Source organism: Dipodomys spectabilis, unplaced genomic scaffold (assembly GCF_019054845.1).
Source record: "Dipodomys spectabilis isolate Male_0828 unplaced genomic scaffold, ASM1905484v1 ptg000366l, whole genome shotgun sequence".
Lineage (NCBI taxonomy): Eukaryota > Metazoa > Chordata > Mammalia > Rodentia > Heteromyidae > Dipodomys > Dipodomys spectabilis.
Window position 1 is genome coordinate 81,704 of NW_024871043.1, and position 15,044 is coordinate 96,747.

General features: G+C 51.1%; 1 protein-coding gene across 1 annotated transcript; it reads right to left on the reverse strand.

Annotated features, from left to right (window-relative positions):
* Positions 1–6,990: 6,990 nt before the first annotated feature.
* Positions 6,991–9,735, reverse strand: Itpripl2 (ITPRIP like 2). Its single transcript, XM_042666636.1, has 2 exons — positions 9,633–9,735; positions 6,991–9,310 (listed from the first exon to the last, which is right to left on the reverse strand). Exons 1-2 carry the CDS (start codon positions 9,733–9,735, stop codon positions 7,071–7,073), a joined length of 2,343 nt encoding a protein of 780 aa, XP_042522570.1. The 3' UTR covers positions 6,991–7,070.
* Between the last annotated feature and the right edge of the window lie 5,309 nt (positions 9,736–15,044).

The window sequence follows — 15,044 nt, forward strand, 5'->3', positions numbered from 1 at the left end:
CTCACACACTTGAAACATGAGTTTCAAGACCTACCTTGGTGCAAATGCTATTGGAACGGTTGTCACACTGCTTTAGAGGATAATGAGAAGCAAAACGTCTGCACACGTTCAGCACCAATGCATTTTTTTAAAGATTATTTTCCATCTGCAGTTGGCTGAATGCACAGATGAAGAACCCACGGCTATGGAGAGTTGACTGCATTTATCAGAGAAAAATAATAAGCACCAGCACACATCCTTTGCTTAGTGGAAGAATGGGTTGGGTGAGGTGGCTCAGGCTCATAATCCTGGCTATTCTGCATGAGGAAATGGGGAGGGTTGCAGTTAGAGGCTGGGGTGGGGAGAGGGGAAGTAGTGAAACTCCATCTCAACAAACAAACCAGTCATGGCAGAATACATCTGGGATCCCAGTTACATGGAATTTAGTCCAAGGTTAACCCCTGAGGCAAAACTTAGAGAAGGAACCTGAAAAATAACTAAAGTAAAAAGGGCTGAGGGAGGTGGGTGTTGCTCAAGTGGTAGCGTACCCGCCTAGCAAGTGCAACACCCTGAGTTTAACCAAAATAAGAAGAAAAAGAGGCAAAAAAAAAGAAAGAGCAATTTTTCAGCCTGCAATTTCTTACCATGCAATGTTCTTAAGGCATCTCAACTCCAAATGCCACAACCATTTGTCTCCATGGCTGACTCAGGTTTAAAGGTTCCATTTTGATAAGGATCGACAGAAGCTCAGCAGAGAAATCGCTCCTAACTCAAGAAGGCCAATGATTAAATAAAACAGGAAGACAAAAATGCTTTGAGAAACCAGGTGCCTGTGGCTCTTGCCTGTAATTCTAGCTACTCAGAAGGCTGAGGTAGGAGGATTCTGGTTCAAAGCCAGCCAGGACAGGAAAACCTATGAAAAAGCAGGAAGTGGAGCTGTGGTTTAAGTGATAGAGCACCAGCCTTGAGAAGGAAAAAAAAAAAAAGCTCAAGGACAGTGCCCAGGACTTGAGTTCAAACCCCAGGACACACACACACACACACACACACACACACACACACACACACACACACACACACACACACACGCACGCACACACACACAGAGCATGGAGATACAGAGCTTCTGGAACTCCCTGCCTTTCTTTGTGAAAATTCTCTTTGTGAATTCTTGAGAGAATAGCACAGGCTGGCCACCTCCATGGGTGTCCTTTATATCTGGAACAGTCCTACTTCTGGAAAATTAAATAAAACACACCCAGCAACTTTCCCCTACCCCCAGGGAGTGGCGGGAGTGTGTGGGGAGGAGATGGAAGACAGACAGATCAACACAACCGGTGGTAATCAACCTGTGGCTACTCGTTTTCCAGTTCACCTGGCAGAGGTGTCACTCCATCCTAGTTTGTCTCCAAGATCCCATCTCAGGCTAAGCCTTGCTGTTTACACTTCAAAAAGTGCCCCAGGGCCTCCGGGGAAGATTGTGGACAAAATCTTGAGCTATAAATTAGCCACAGGCCAAGGCTTGCAGGGTGTTTGGGACGGGGAGGAGGGGGAAAGAGAGGAGAGGGAAAGTGGAAAGCTCCAGGCTCCAGAAGGCTTGGTAATGGCATGCCAGCGTTACACCTGCAGGGCTATGGCCTGGCATATCTTCTCACCTGTACCTGGCACCAGGTCTGTGGAACCAGGGATTCCCTCAGCCTGACCTTGTGGGAAAGATTTCCACAAAACCAGCTGAGGTTTGTGCAGAGTTGCAGGCTAGTTGAGTGAGCCCTTCCTACAGACTACACTCACTCTGGGCAAAGGTGTGTACAAGTTCCTTTATTGAAACAGCAAACTGAAGAAGAACAAGGTCCCCAAGCAACCAGAGGATTCAAAGTGCACATCTCTTCCAACTGCAAATCGAAGATGGCTGGCTGGCCTTGACCATGGATATTTGGTGTGATTAAAAATGCCTTTAATGAGTTGGGCACAGTGGCTCACACCTGTAATCCCAGCTACTCAGGACACTGAGATCTGAGAATCAAGGTTCAAAGCCAGTCCAGGCAGATAAATCCATCCAAGGGACTTGAAAAAAAAAATCTCCAATTAGTCATAAAAAAAAAAGCTGGAAGTGAAGCTGTGATTTAAGTAAGTACCAGCCTCAAGCAAAAAAGCCAAGGAGCAGCACAAGGCCCTGGGTTCAACTTCCAGTACCGACACACAACAAAAAATTGCCTTTAATCTTAGTTATTTAGCAGCTGAATCCTACTGGATTCACTCTTTGGTCTTTTTTTTTCTGGAAGAAAATTTATGTTAAGACTGTCAGACTGCACCGTCACATTCACTGTGAGCTCACAAGAGACATTTTTAAAAATCTCAGTAAAATAAGAGGAATGCTTTAAGTCAAGTGATGTCAAGGCACTTTGGTTTGTTGGGTTTTTAAAGCTGAAGGTGCTAAAAATATTCCTGACGATCTGATCCTTCAGAACCCATGTTATATGTCATTCACTTTTTCTGTATAGAAGACCATGTATTCTCCCCCATCTTCCAACCTAGCCTTCTGTTCTCTTCCCACCCCATCACATACTGTACAGGCATGAAAAATACACAGATAGGTTTAAGTCACAGACAAGCAATTGTTTAAAAAGAAAAGCGAACAAAAAACTAACACACCACCACAATGATAACACTAACTAAACTTGTTGTCATTTTCTGGGACAGGTAGGTGGGACTTACTTTCCCCACCACGGGAAGAAATCTTCCTTCGCCCGGGTAAAGAGCAGAAAACACCTTCATCAATGTCAAAGCCACATGGTGTCACAGGAAAAAGTGACTATGGCAGGCACACAAGCTGATGCCAGTAATCCTAGCTACTCAGGCTGAGATCGGAGTGAAGATCAAGGTTTGATGCCAGCCTGGGCAGGAAAGTCTGTGAGACCGTTACTGCCAATGAACCACCAAAAGCCTGGAAGAGGAGCTGTGGCTCAAGTGGTAGAGCACCAACCTTGAGTGAAGAAGCTAAGAGAAAGAAAATAGGGAGGGGGAGGAGGGGAGGGAGGGAAGCGAGGAAGGTAGGAAGCAAGGAAGGAAAGGAGAGAAAGAAGGGAAGAAAAAGAGAAAAGAGAAGAAAGGAAAAGAAAGAAAGGGAAGCTGGCAGAACAGGAGTGACCTGTTACGTTTTGTTAGCATATCTGGACCAGGACATCCATGGCAGGAGCCATGAAGTCAGAGGGAGATGGAAAAATTTGGCGATGGAGTCGCACCAGACTCTTCTTGGCAACGAGGCTGGGACAAAAGGCTTAAGCTGGGTCCAGAGATGAAGTTCTGATTTCACCAGGAACCAACATAATTGGTTTTAATATTAGAACCAAATACAACAAAACAAGTTATTCTGCAATCCTTTGAGATGACTCACTGGCAAACTCTGAGTCAATGAGTTGACCCCAAAACACCTGGATGTAAATGCCAAGAATCCACCCCCTCCAACCCCCCAAACATGTGGTCTGATGAAGAATCTCATTTAAAAAAAGAAACAAAAGAAAAAAAATGACTCCAAGACTGGGAATCCCTTTTGCATACCGAATTAGGTGTTATCTGTGGCTGTGTTAATTTTTTGCTGGCTTATTTCTACAATAAACATTAAGTCTGAGAGATACAGGAGAACTGAACTGTCACATCTTCCACGAGACATCACACCAGTTTGATCCAAAACAAAATTAATATAACCTTGTACATAGTTGAGGGGAGGTCAGGGGAGACTCAGACTGGCGGGCCCCCAAATGTTCTGTCTGATCTATGTGGTGCTCTGGACAATTGACAATTATTCGTTTAAAAAAATCAATTAATCAAACAATCCTGGTTTCCTTTGTGGAGCTGTGGGCCCAGCCCCCATGGCCCATCTGCCCCCCCCCCTCCCCTGGTTCTTTCCTTCCTACTCCTGCTTTTGCTCCTGCAGGCTGCTGAGTTCATGACCCACACCCCTGCAAACAGCACACTAGCATAGCTTTCCTGACCCCAACCTCTCCTACCCCAAGTGGTGCTGGTGCTTACTTTACCTCCTTCGCCTCTCTTCCTCTCACTTCTGTCTGCAGTCCTCCTTCCAGAAAAGCCTTCCGGTCCCCTCCAATCCTCCTTCCTCTCAGCTCCATTTCATTTTACAAAACACTTCTCCTTCTCCTAGCCCAGTCCAGGAACATTCCAGAAGACTCCAAGCCCAGGCTGTGGGAGTAGCTGAGGGGCATCTAGCCACATAATGGCTGAGTCACCTTCCCACATGCATTTTCTTTGGGCATTAGCTAAAGAACTAATTAAAAACAAAAAAAAATTGGTAGCTCCTTCCAGTAAGGGACTTTTGCCTATATGAATCCATAGCAGGCCCACAGCAAAACAAAACAAAACAAAACAAAACCCCTGCTTTTCAAAGTCATGATGGCCACTCATCATGTATAAACAGATGCTGAGCCCGGTGCTGGTGGTTCATGACTGTAAGCCTAGCTACTCAGGAGGCTGAGCTCTGAGGATTGCAGTTCAAAGCCAGGCCAGGCAGGAAAGTAGGTGAGACTCTTATCTCCAATGAACCACCACACAACCAGAAGTGGCGCTGTGGCTCAAAGTAGTAGAGCACTAGCCTTGAGTGAAAAGCCCAGGGACAGCACCCAGGCCCTGAGTTCAAGCTTCAGGACAGAAAAAAAAAATCTAGGACTGAATTTATTCTCTATAACTTGGGCTACCACACCTTACTTCATCAGTACATAGTACATGATTGAGATTACTAGACAGTGATCAAAATTGATCAAAATCACTACATTTTGGCTTACCATGTACAGAGAACAATTGTCAGCATGGCATTTAAATAAGACATTCCTAGTTTTAAAATGTCATCAACACAATGACCATTAATTTAAAAAAATAAAAAATTTTTTAAAAACCCTTCAGGATGGAGGGGGTCATTAAAAAATACTAATAGAAAAAAAACCCTACAAGAACTGTGTTATTTCCAGATTTATACTTTAAAAAATAGTATTAAATTTAAAAAAGTGAGAACCCAGCTAGAAATACAGTTTTTGGCCTTACTAGCTCCCATTTCTATTGCCTAAATGACTACATGAAAAGTTGGGCTGGGTATAGAAATTACATCAATATAGATCTATGTAGAGATATATAGATATGATTTACTCTCAATATTTATCCTTAAAACAAACTTAACTTGAAAAAAAAAACACTGTGCAGTTTATGTTTGCAGGAAGCTAGTAGATTGATCCCTTAGTTCAGTGCAGTACCTTATAGCCTAACATTGGCCTCAAAAGCTTGGAATAACCTCTGGGGTACCAAGGGAAATTGTTCCCCAAACAACTCAGAGACAGCACCCCATTGCAGCCATTTCTCTTGGCCCACTATTGCAAAGCGTATCCAAAGTGTATGCAGCACTGATAAAAAGAAGAAAAAAAAAAGATTCCCTGTAAATTACTTTTTTATAATGTCCCAAAGCAGCCGAATGAGTCCCTTAAAGGAGTTCTTAGCCAGGTGCCAGTGACTCACACTTGTAATCCTAGCTACACAGAAGGCTGAGATCTGAGGAATAAAGTTCAAGACCAGCCTGGTCAGGAAAGTCCAGAAGATTCAGATCTCCAAGTAACAAAGCCAAAAGTGGAACTGTGGCTCAAGCAGTAGAGAGCTAATCTTGAGCAAAACACAGAGGGACAGCACCCAAGCCCTGAGTTCAAGCCCCAGTGCCAGCACACGCGCGCGCGCGCACACACACACACACGTGTGTGTGTGTGACACAGATCCCTCAAAATAGCTCAGAAATTTAACAGTGGCCCTGTTATTTATGGAACCATTTCCCTCAGAAATGACCCTCCCTCTTTGCTAACCTCCTTCCCCTGATCTGTCAGCTCCTCTCTCCCCATCTATGGGAACAGACTGGTGGCCAAACACAGACACACACACCACCCCTTCGACACACACCACACCTTCAAGAGACCGAGTCCCCCTCTTCCCCCCCCCAAAAAAAACTATTTGGCAAGCAAGACACAAGCTGAATCAAGAGCCCTTTGAAGCTGGCCTCCTGGGCCATCTAGAACCTTCCCAACCATTTACCCATCATTACACATGTCACTGGGCTCTCACACTTGTCCGACCCTGGGACAGGCACTTCCTCTCCTTTGTAAAAATCTTTGGGAAAGAATTCCTTGGGAAAGACATTGCTGAGAATAAGTGCTGAAACCCCAAAGGGCCATGGTCTAGCCGCCTTGCTGCCCTGACTAACATCTTGATAGACAAAGGCCTACATACCTTCTTTTTCAAGACCTGCTATGTTTTCTCTCACACAGTGCCGTCTTAACTGCTGCCCTTTAGCCCCACACCTGACTGATACCTGCCTGGCAGAGTTGTACACATCTTCCTACTGAATGCAACCAACACAACCACCACCAAGTACTATCACCAGCCAACATAAAGTGCTATTTGTTCCGGATCTCTTCTTGAAGCCAACCCTTTTTGTCTCTCAGCAAGTGTGGTCTCACCCCAACCAATGGCACTATTTTAACAAGAGACCCTGATTGGCACATCCCGTTCTCGGCTGGGAGAGAACTCAGCCTTCACTGTGCATAAAGATTCGATTCCCTTTTTCTTTAGAAGATCTAGACAAAAAAAAAGCGATTTGGAATTCCGTCCCTCCCAAATAGGTATGTCAGAAATAACACCATCCGTTTCCAAAAAGCCCGGGGACAGAGCAGGGGACCGAGAGGTCTGTGTCTTGAGGCCCGGGGAGCAGGAAGCTGCGGGCTGGCGGCCGGTCTCCGTGCCTCGGCTGGTCCTCTGGGGTCCTCCGTGGTCCTCGCTGGTCATCTCCGCCGGGTGCATCTTTGTACCAGATTCGGGGCAGATCACCATCAGGATCGGAGCAGCGACGGCCTCCTGCGTCTTCCACAGTTTTCTTGCCCAGGAAACCGTAGTGAGTCCCACGGGAGTGTCACGTTGTGTGATCTTGGGGTGGGGGCCTCCAATTTTCCCAGTGCCTTCTGTGTGTGTGTGTGTGTGTGTGTGTGTGCATTCGGCTGTAACCCCGACCCGGGAGGAGCCTGTGTGTGTGGTCGATCGGGGGTCCATCTTCAGGGAAGCCCTGGGCGCGCGCACTCTGGCTGGGTTGGGGGGGCACTGGCCAGGTAACGGGGCCCCCCGTAGGCCCGGAGAAGCTGGGGTAACCTCTGCCACGTCGACAGCAGCCTGGCAGCTGCCAGCTCCCGGGCCCTGCCGTCGAAGGGCGCCAGGAGGTCCACCGGAGGGGCCTCGCGCAGGGCCTTGGGCAGGGGGCCCAGGTCGGCGGCCGCGCCGCCGGGGCCCAGCACGCAGTGGAAGAGCGTGTGCCGCTGCAGCAGGCAGTCCCGCAGGAACCGCACCAACTCCTCCAGCCGCTCGCTCAGGTGGGCCTCGTCCCAGCCGGGCGCGGGGACCCCGTCCCCCGTCCACGCCCGGCTCAGCAGCGCCGTCTTGAGCACGTAGGAGGACAGGATGCGACCCCACTGCGCGGCGGCCGGCGGGTCCAGCCCGCGGCCGCCCAGGTCGCGCAGGGCCTTGAGCAGCTGCAGGCCCTTGAGGTAGCAGGCACCCGGGGCGGCCCGTTCCTGAAGCCAGCTCAGCAGCTTCTGCTCCTGGCGGGACGTGTTCACGCCCCACAGCAGGCCCGGCGGGAGCCCGGCCGGGGCCGCCAGGGCCGAGGGCGGCGGGGCGGGCGCCACCAGGAAGACCCCATCGCCCACGTGGACGGCGGGGATGAGCCGCACGGCCATGGAGAGGCGGCAGCAGCCGTAGTCGGTGCGGCAGGGCAGGACGTGCAGGGTGGGGGGCTGCTCCAGGCCCCCCGGGGTCAGGCTGACCCGGCAGCGCCCCTCCAGGCTGTAGCGCACGGCCGCCAGGCAGCGCTGCAGGTGCGCCTGAAACCAGCGCAGCACCAGCCAGGCCGACAGCAGCCGCCGCCCGCGCGCGTCCACGCAGAAGCCGTCGGCGAAGGGCTTGCAATCGCGGGGCCAGCGGCCCCCGGGGGCCCCCGACGGCGAGGGCGGCGCCTTGAGGGCGCCCACGAAGCAGCCGCCCGAGGCCCGGGCCAGCGCGGGCTCGGCGCCCAGGCTCCGCGGCTCCAGCGCCACCGGCGGCGGCAGGCGCAGCGGCACCAGCACGTCGAAGCTGTCGGGCCGGCGGATCTTATGCTGCTCGTAGGAGCTGCCCACCTGGATGAAGTCACCGCGGAAGGCCAGGGCCAGCGCTCCCCCGGGGAGGGGGCCCGGGGAGCCGCGGATGCAGCCGGCTCGCACCAGTTCACCCACGATCCGACTCACGTGCGCCTTGCTGTGGCCCAGCACGTGCGGCGACAGGCGCACCTCGTGCTCGTAGTAACTCTCCAGCAGGACGCCCAGGCCCGGCTGTCGGGGGCCAGCGGTCGGCAGGGCGGAGGGGCCGCCCGGGCGGGCCGGGCCGGGCAGGAGGCGCTGGCGGGCGGCGCGGCGGCAGCGCAGGAGCACGTAGCCGAGCAGCAGCAGCGAGGCGGCGGGGAGCGCCGCCGGGAAGCCGCCGCCGCCGCCCGCGCCGTCGGGGAGCTCGGCCCGGGCGCCCCCGCCGCCACCCCGCAGGACGAGGCCGAGGCACAGCAGCGCGGCGCACAGGCCGCTCACCAGGGGCCAGAAAGCGCGCGGGTTGAGCGAGTAGCGCGCGGGGGCCGCCCGGGGCCGCGGGACCCGAGCTCCCGACGGCGCCGGCCCCGACGGCGCGTCCGGCCGGCCATGCGCGCCACGCCCGGGCGGCCCCGCGGCCCCCGTGTCCCCGTCCTGGGCGGCGGCGCCGTCCCGCAGCCCGGCCTCGGCTCCCGGTTCCCGACTCCCGGTTTCCTTCTCTTCCTTCCCGCCGCCGGCGCTGCGCGTTCCGCCTGGCTCGCCGCCTACCCCAGGTCCCGCGGGCTCCCCGGGCCGCTGCGATCGCCGATCCGCCCCGGTGCTCCTCGGGGCCCTGGCGCCGCTTGTCCCCGGGAGGAAATGGCCAAGTCTGCAGCCGGCCGGCGCGCGCGCGCGCTCGGGGCCTCGGCCTTCAAGGACGCGCGGGCCGCTCGACCACCTCGGCCCCTCCTCGAAGGCAGCGCCGGCCCAGGCCTGGCTTCCCCGCGATGGCCTCCGCCGCTCTCCCCCAGCTTTGCAGGGCCGTCCCGGCCCCGGCCCCCCCGGCCCGCCTCCGCCCGGCCCCACCCCCAGCCGGGCGGCGTGGCAGCCCCGGGGGCGGAAGTGCTCCGGGCCGCCGGCCTGGGGACTCGCCCGGCGCCTCCTGGGTGCCAGGCGGGGAGGAGATGCTGCGAAACGGTGCTCGACTGAGAAAAAGAAGAAAGAAAAGGAAAGGAAAGGAAAGGAAAGACCAGCGGCGGATGTGCTGGTGGCTCACGCCTGTCATCCCAGCTACTCAGGAAGCTGACAATCTGAGGATCATGGTTTGAAGCCAGCCCAGGCAGGAAAGTCCATGAGTCTCTTATCTCCAATGAACCACCCAAAAGCCACAAGTGGAGCTGTGGCTTAAGTTGTAGAGCGCCAGCTTTGAGTGACAAAAAGCTCAGGGACAGGACACACACACACACACACACACACCCCACATCTTCAGTCTGATCATTGTCCAAACAAACACCAGATGTTGCCCACATTGAAGAACTTGCACCCCCTTGCCTCGAACCCGGGGAGACACTGCACAGAAGGGGTGTGCTTCAGTGGACCTGGACCCAGTGCTCTCAGGGTTCCAAGGCATGCCTGTCCGTGTGTCTGTCTCTGCATTTGCTTGATCATCCTTCGGAATGTAAGTCCACAATGGCCAGTGGATTTTCCCTGGTCATCAGTGTGCCCCGACCCTGGGCACCCAGCTCCATAAACAAAGCAAAGCATAGTCCAAAGCATAGCAGTGTTGGCTGGCGCAGTAAATACCCTCAGACGCCTAATGACAGGGTTGTGTTCTGAGAGATGCATCGCTGGGCGATTTCCTGGTGCAAGCATGCTAGAAGGGCCTTATGAAGTCGGGGCATCCCAGAGGATATAATAATCTATGGGACCACCCAGTCAGATGCAGTCCATGGCTGACCAGGACACTGCTGTTTTCATTGCCTGCAGCTGCTGTTACAAATGACCAAGAACCAAGTAGCTTTAAACTGTTCAAGTGTGTTTATTCACAGTCTCAGGAATACGTCAGAAAGCCAGGTGCCTGATGGGAGGTCGGAGGGTTTTCTCCTTCTCTCTCCTCTTCTCTTCCTCCCTCCCCTCCCCTTCTGTTCCCTTCCCTGCCAAGATACCAACTCTGCTGTGTAGCTGGCAGTGGCAAGCAGAGGATGGGTCATTCTTGAAGCCTGCACCTGGTGCAGCCCTGACCTGCAAGCAGTTCTATGGTGAGACCTGAGCAGCAGCTCTTTTATTGGGTCTGGCTCTGCTATATTGCTCAGTCCTCCTCTTGGGAAGCTCCTCTTGGTGTCTTTTCCTACAGCCATCCCAGGAATTCTCAAACTATGGGAGATAAATGTTCTGCTGCTGTGTTTTAAGACATTTCCTGTTGATGCCTTTATGCAGGGTGATTATACAACTCTCAGCATCCACACTGAGCCGGAGAGATGAGCATGCCACCCACTCTCTGGTGACCACCCCCACAGTTTATAAACATCACCTTGATGCTGTTTATAAACAGGCTCAAGTGCTGGGACCAGAAAAGCAGGTAAGTAGAGAGCCCGACAAAGAACTGTACAAACACTGGCAGCAATACCATAACCTTCTCTCCAGGAGTCGGAATGGGACAGAGGGCCCCTGAGGCTGCTGAATGGAGAATTAAGCCACCACCATCAATTAGCAGAGGCTCTAGAATTGACAAAGGCCCTGGGGCAGCAGAAACTGTAGCAGGCCATGGGGGGGGGGGGGAGGGGACACAGAGAAGCAGAGCAGGAAGCTGAGGCTGAGAACGTGGGCAGCTGTGTGGACATGCTGACCTTATAGATCTCTCCTTCCAGTTCAAGCCAGCAGCAGCTGCCTCGGTTCTCACGACCCTTAAAACTCCCAATGGGGGCCTGAGGTCACAAGATGGTCTTTTCCTTGCCCCATGGGGTTGGCATTTCTGGGTCCCAAGGAAGCAGAGGCCAAGGGCACGCTGGCAGGCCCTGATTGGAGACCTGGAGCCAAGGCCCAAGGAGAGCTCTCTAGCAGCTCTCATGCTTGGATCCTGTCCCCTACAAGGCTGCAGGGAGTATCTTCAATTCTCAAAAGCCAGGAAAAGACAAGGGCAAGCACTGAACAGTCACACTGAGCCCACAGGGCAATGTGGAAAAGTCCAGGCTCCCTAAGTCCAGCACAGCTCCCTCCCTCCTCCGCTGGAAGTTTCTGCAGGGAGCTCCAGGTCTTGGGTGGAAGCTGGCTGTGGCTGGGTCTGCCCAGCAGGGCAAACCGAGCAGGTTGGCATTAGGCCTTCTCCAAGCAGCCAAGGCCCAGGGTGGACCTATAGGGCAAGTGGATCAGGGATGACCTCTAAACTGGTACCCAAAGTTTCCTAGAGCTTAGCAGTGCCCACTAAACTGTTCTTGGGGGCACCTGTACAGGGGTGACTTCTTGAAGAAGCGGAGTGGCATGTTCAGACCTGATGTGTGGGGAGATGTGGTGGGTGAGCAGAGTGGACAACCGGCCATATGCAAGAACAGCTTCTGGACCAGGCCCTTTGTACAATATTCTCTCACGTCAGCATTGGAATAAGGTGGCTAGTCTAATTTAAACAAAACGACATGTTATCTTATATAACAGGGAGTGGAGATGGAGTGATCTAAGGCTTGCTTGCTTGCCTAACTCAGTGGTTCAACCACAATACCCCATTCCTTTCATCTTTCTTCTCTGCCATCTACAGATTTGACAAAATAGATGCTGTGATTCCAGGCAACCCTTCCAGGCACCGTAAGAGCCATCAGAAAAGGTGTCCAGTACCGTACCTGCTTCTCTGTGGCCACAGTAACAATGGAGAGGAAATACGATGATCCAAGATTTCGTGTGTCCTGCTAAAACTGAGTTATTAAGAAGAAGAAACAGAAGACAGAAACAACCATCAGCTTAAATTTTTTCTTTTTATTTTCTGTTTATGAAGTACCAGGGAGTTGAACCCAGAGCCTCATGCATGCTAGGCAAGCACTGTACCACCTGCCATCAGATTTTTCTTTTTCTTTTTGGTCGGTTGTGGGGCCTGAACTCTGGGCCTGGGCGCTGTACCTCAGCTCTTCAGCTCAAGGCATGCGCTCTACCACTTGAGCTACAGCGCCACTTCTGGTTTTTTTTTCTGCTTATGTGGCGCTGAAGAATCGAACCCAGGACCTCATGCATGCAAGGCAAGCGCTCTACCACGGAGTCACCTTCCCAGCCCAAGCCGTCAACTTTTACCATAGCTGCCCAAGTGCATGTCAGCTGGGAGCCCTTACACCCATCTGGTAGCACCCCATCCATCTTCAGTGTACCCTAGGCCACAGGCCATCTTAGAGGTAGTTTCTGTCTGTATTCCTATTTTAACGACAGGGAAAGTGAGGCACAGGCAGGTTATGTTCATTGCCCAGGGTCATATAGCTGGAACGTAGCAGAGCTGGGATTTGAACCCATGCCTCCCAAGCCTGAAGTGTCAACCACCCTCCCCATCCACTACACATACACACATACACGTGCTTGTGCATACACATTGCTTCAAGTTAGCTGTTTCCAAAATCCTGGGCCCCTGTTTGATGTTTTTTTCATCTGGGGCAAAGAGAGCATAATAAAATATATGAAGACAATTTTTCATAAAGCTTAATTTGCAGTGGAGTCTTATCTTTCAGGGCAAGGACATTTCAAAGCCAGCACTTAGAAAAAGAAAATTGCATTCTGCCTGCTATACTGACATAAGAATTTGGATCACACATTCATCAAAACTCACAGAACACTGCTTCAGGTTTGTGCATTTATCCACCTCACAAAACCCATAAACACAAATTGGATTCTAGTCAGTGATGTGTAGCTGAATTGTTTAGAGGTGAAGTATACTGACCTCAGCAATTGATTTGAAAATATATCAAAAAATAAGATGACCTGGGCATGGTGGTACATGCCTGTAATCCCAGCTATATGGGAGGTAGAGACCAGTAACATTGCAGGTCAGGCCTGCCCAGGCAAAAAGTTAATGAGACCCTATCGCAACAAATGAGTCTGGTATGATATTACAGGTCTGTTTCTTAGCTCTGTGGAAGGCATAGGTATGACAATCTGTCCAAAGTCAGACCCAAACAAAACACAAACTCAATCTGAAAAATAGTTAAGCTGCCAGGAGCTGGTGGCTCACACCTGTAATTCTAGCTACTTAGGAGGCTGAGTGAGGATCGAGGTTCAAAGACAGCCCAGGCAGGAAAGTCCACGAGACCTTTAGCTCCAATTAATCAGCAAGAAGCTTGGCTGGAGGTATGGCTCAAGTAGTAGAGTATCATTTATCAGCAAGTAAGCTTAGTGAAAGCATGAGGCCCTGAGTTCAAATCCCAGTACACAGACACAGACACACAGACTCACAATCCATCCAGGAGGCTTATGCTGGGGGATTCTTCAATAAGGTGAAGAGCCTGTAAAGTATGTTTTTTTTTTGTTGTTGTTGTTTCTTCTATTGGTTGTGGGGCTTGAACTCTGGGCCTGGGTGCTGTCCCGGAGCTCTTCAGCTCAAGGCTAGCGCTCTTACCACGTGAGCCACAGTGCCACTTCCGGAGTCTCATGGATGTTCCTGCCAGGGCTGGCTTTGAACTGTGATCCTCAGATCTCAGCCTCCTGAGTAGCTAGGATTACAGGTATGAGCCACCAGTGCCAGCAAAAGTGTTTTTTTGAAAGACAAAACAAACTCAAAAACCCACGATTAAGCATCTTATAATTACATCATGGAGCATTTTTCTTTTTTTTTTTTTTTTTTATTGTAAAGCTACTATACAGAGGGTCACAGTTACATGAGTGAGGTTATGAGTACACTTCCTCTTGAACATTGTTACCCCCTCCATTGTTTTCCCCCTACCATCCCCTCCCTCCCTCCCTTCCCCGAGGTTCTTTTTTTTTTTTTTTTTTTTTGATTGTGATTAAATGATTACATAATTTCAAAGTCACAAGTTCATTCTAACTTCCCTGGAGCAAATTGTCTACCACAGTCTGTAATATATAACAGTGTTCACATGTTATATACCATATTTGTGATCAGCAGCATGAGGATATTTAGTAGTGGTTCAACCAGATGAGCGGGAGTTCTTTGTTTCTTAAGTCCTGTTAGTTTTGTCGTATCACTAACCTTTTGGATTTAGCATCCACTTATGAGGGAGACCATGTACCGTTTGTCTCTTCGTTCTTGGCTTACCTCGCTCAACATGATTCCTTCTAGCTCCATCCATTTCCCTGCAAATGCCATTATTTTGTCATTTCTAATGGCTGCATAATATTCCATTGTGTATAGATACCACAATTTTTGGATCCACTCATCTGTGGTGGGGCACCTAGGTTGTTTCCATATCCTAGCTATTGCGAACAGTGCTGCAATAAACATGGAGGTGCACGTGTCCTTGTATATTGGTTCCTGTTGTTCAGGGTAGATGCCTAGAAGTGGTATGACTGGGTCGTAAGGGAGGTCAATCTTTAGCTTTCTAAGGACCCTCCAGACTGCTTTCCAAAGTGGTTGTATAAGTGTACATTCCCACCAGCAGTGTAATAGGGTTCCTCTTTCTCCACATCCCCTCCAGCATTTGTCGTTGGCTGATTTGTGGATGTGGGACATTCTGTCTGGGGTAAGGTGGTATCTCAGGGTTGTCTTTATTTGCATTTCCTTCACCACCAGGGATGATGAACATTTCCTCATGTGTTTCTTTGCCATTTTTATTTCTTCATTTGAGAAGTCCCTCTTTAGTTCCCTTGCCCATTTAGTAATTGGTTTGTTAGGTTTGGGAGGGATTAGTTTCTTGAGTTCCCTGTATATACAGGATGTTAACCCCTTGTCTGATATATTGCTGGTAAATATTTTTTCCCAATTGGTTGGTTGTCTTTCTAGCTTAGTTGCGATAGATT

What these genes read in the sequence shown, in the direction of transcription:
- Itpripl2 (XM_042666636.1), bottom strand. Translation starts at nt 9,735, where the DNA reads ATGCCTTGGAACCCTGAGAGCACTGGGTCCAGGTCCACTGAAGCACAC. An exon ending in GGGGGTGCAAGTTCTTCAAT is followed by an intron (nt 9,311 to 9,632) that starts GTGGGCAACATC and finishes TCTTTTTCTCAG; the next exon opens with TCGAGCACCGTTTCGCAGCA.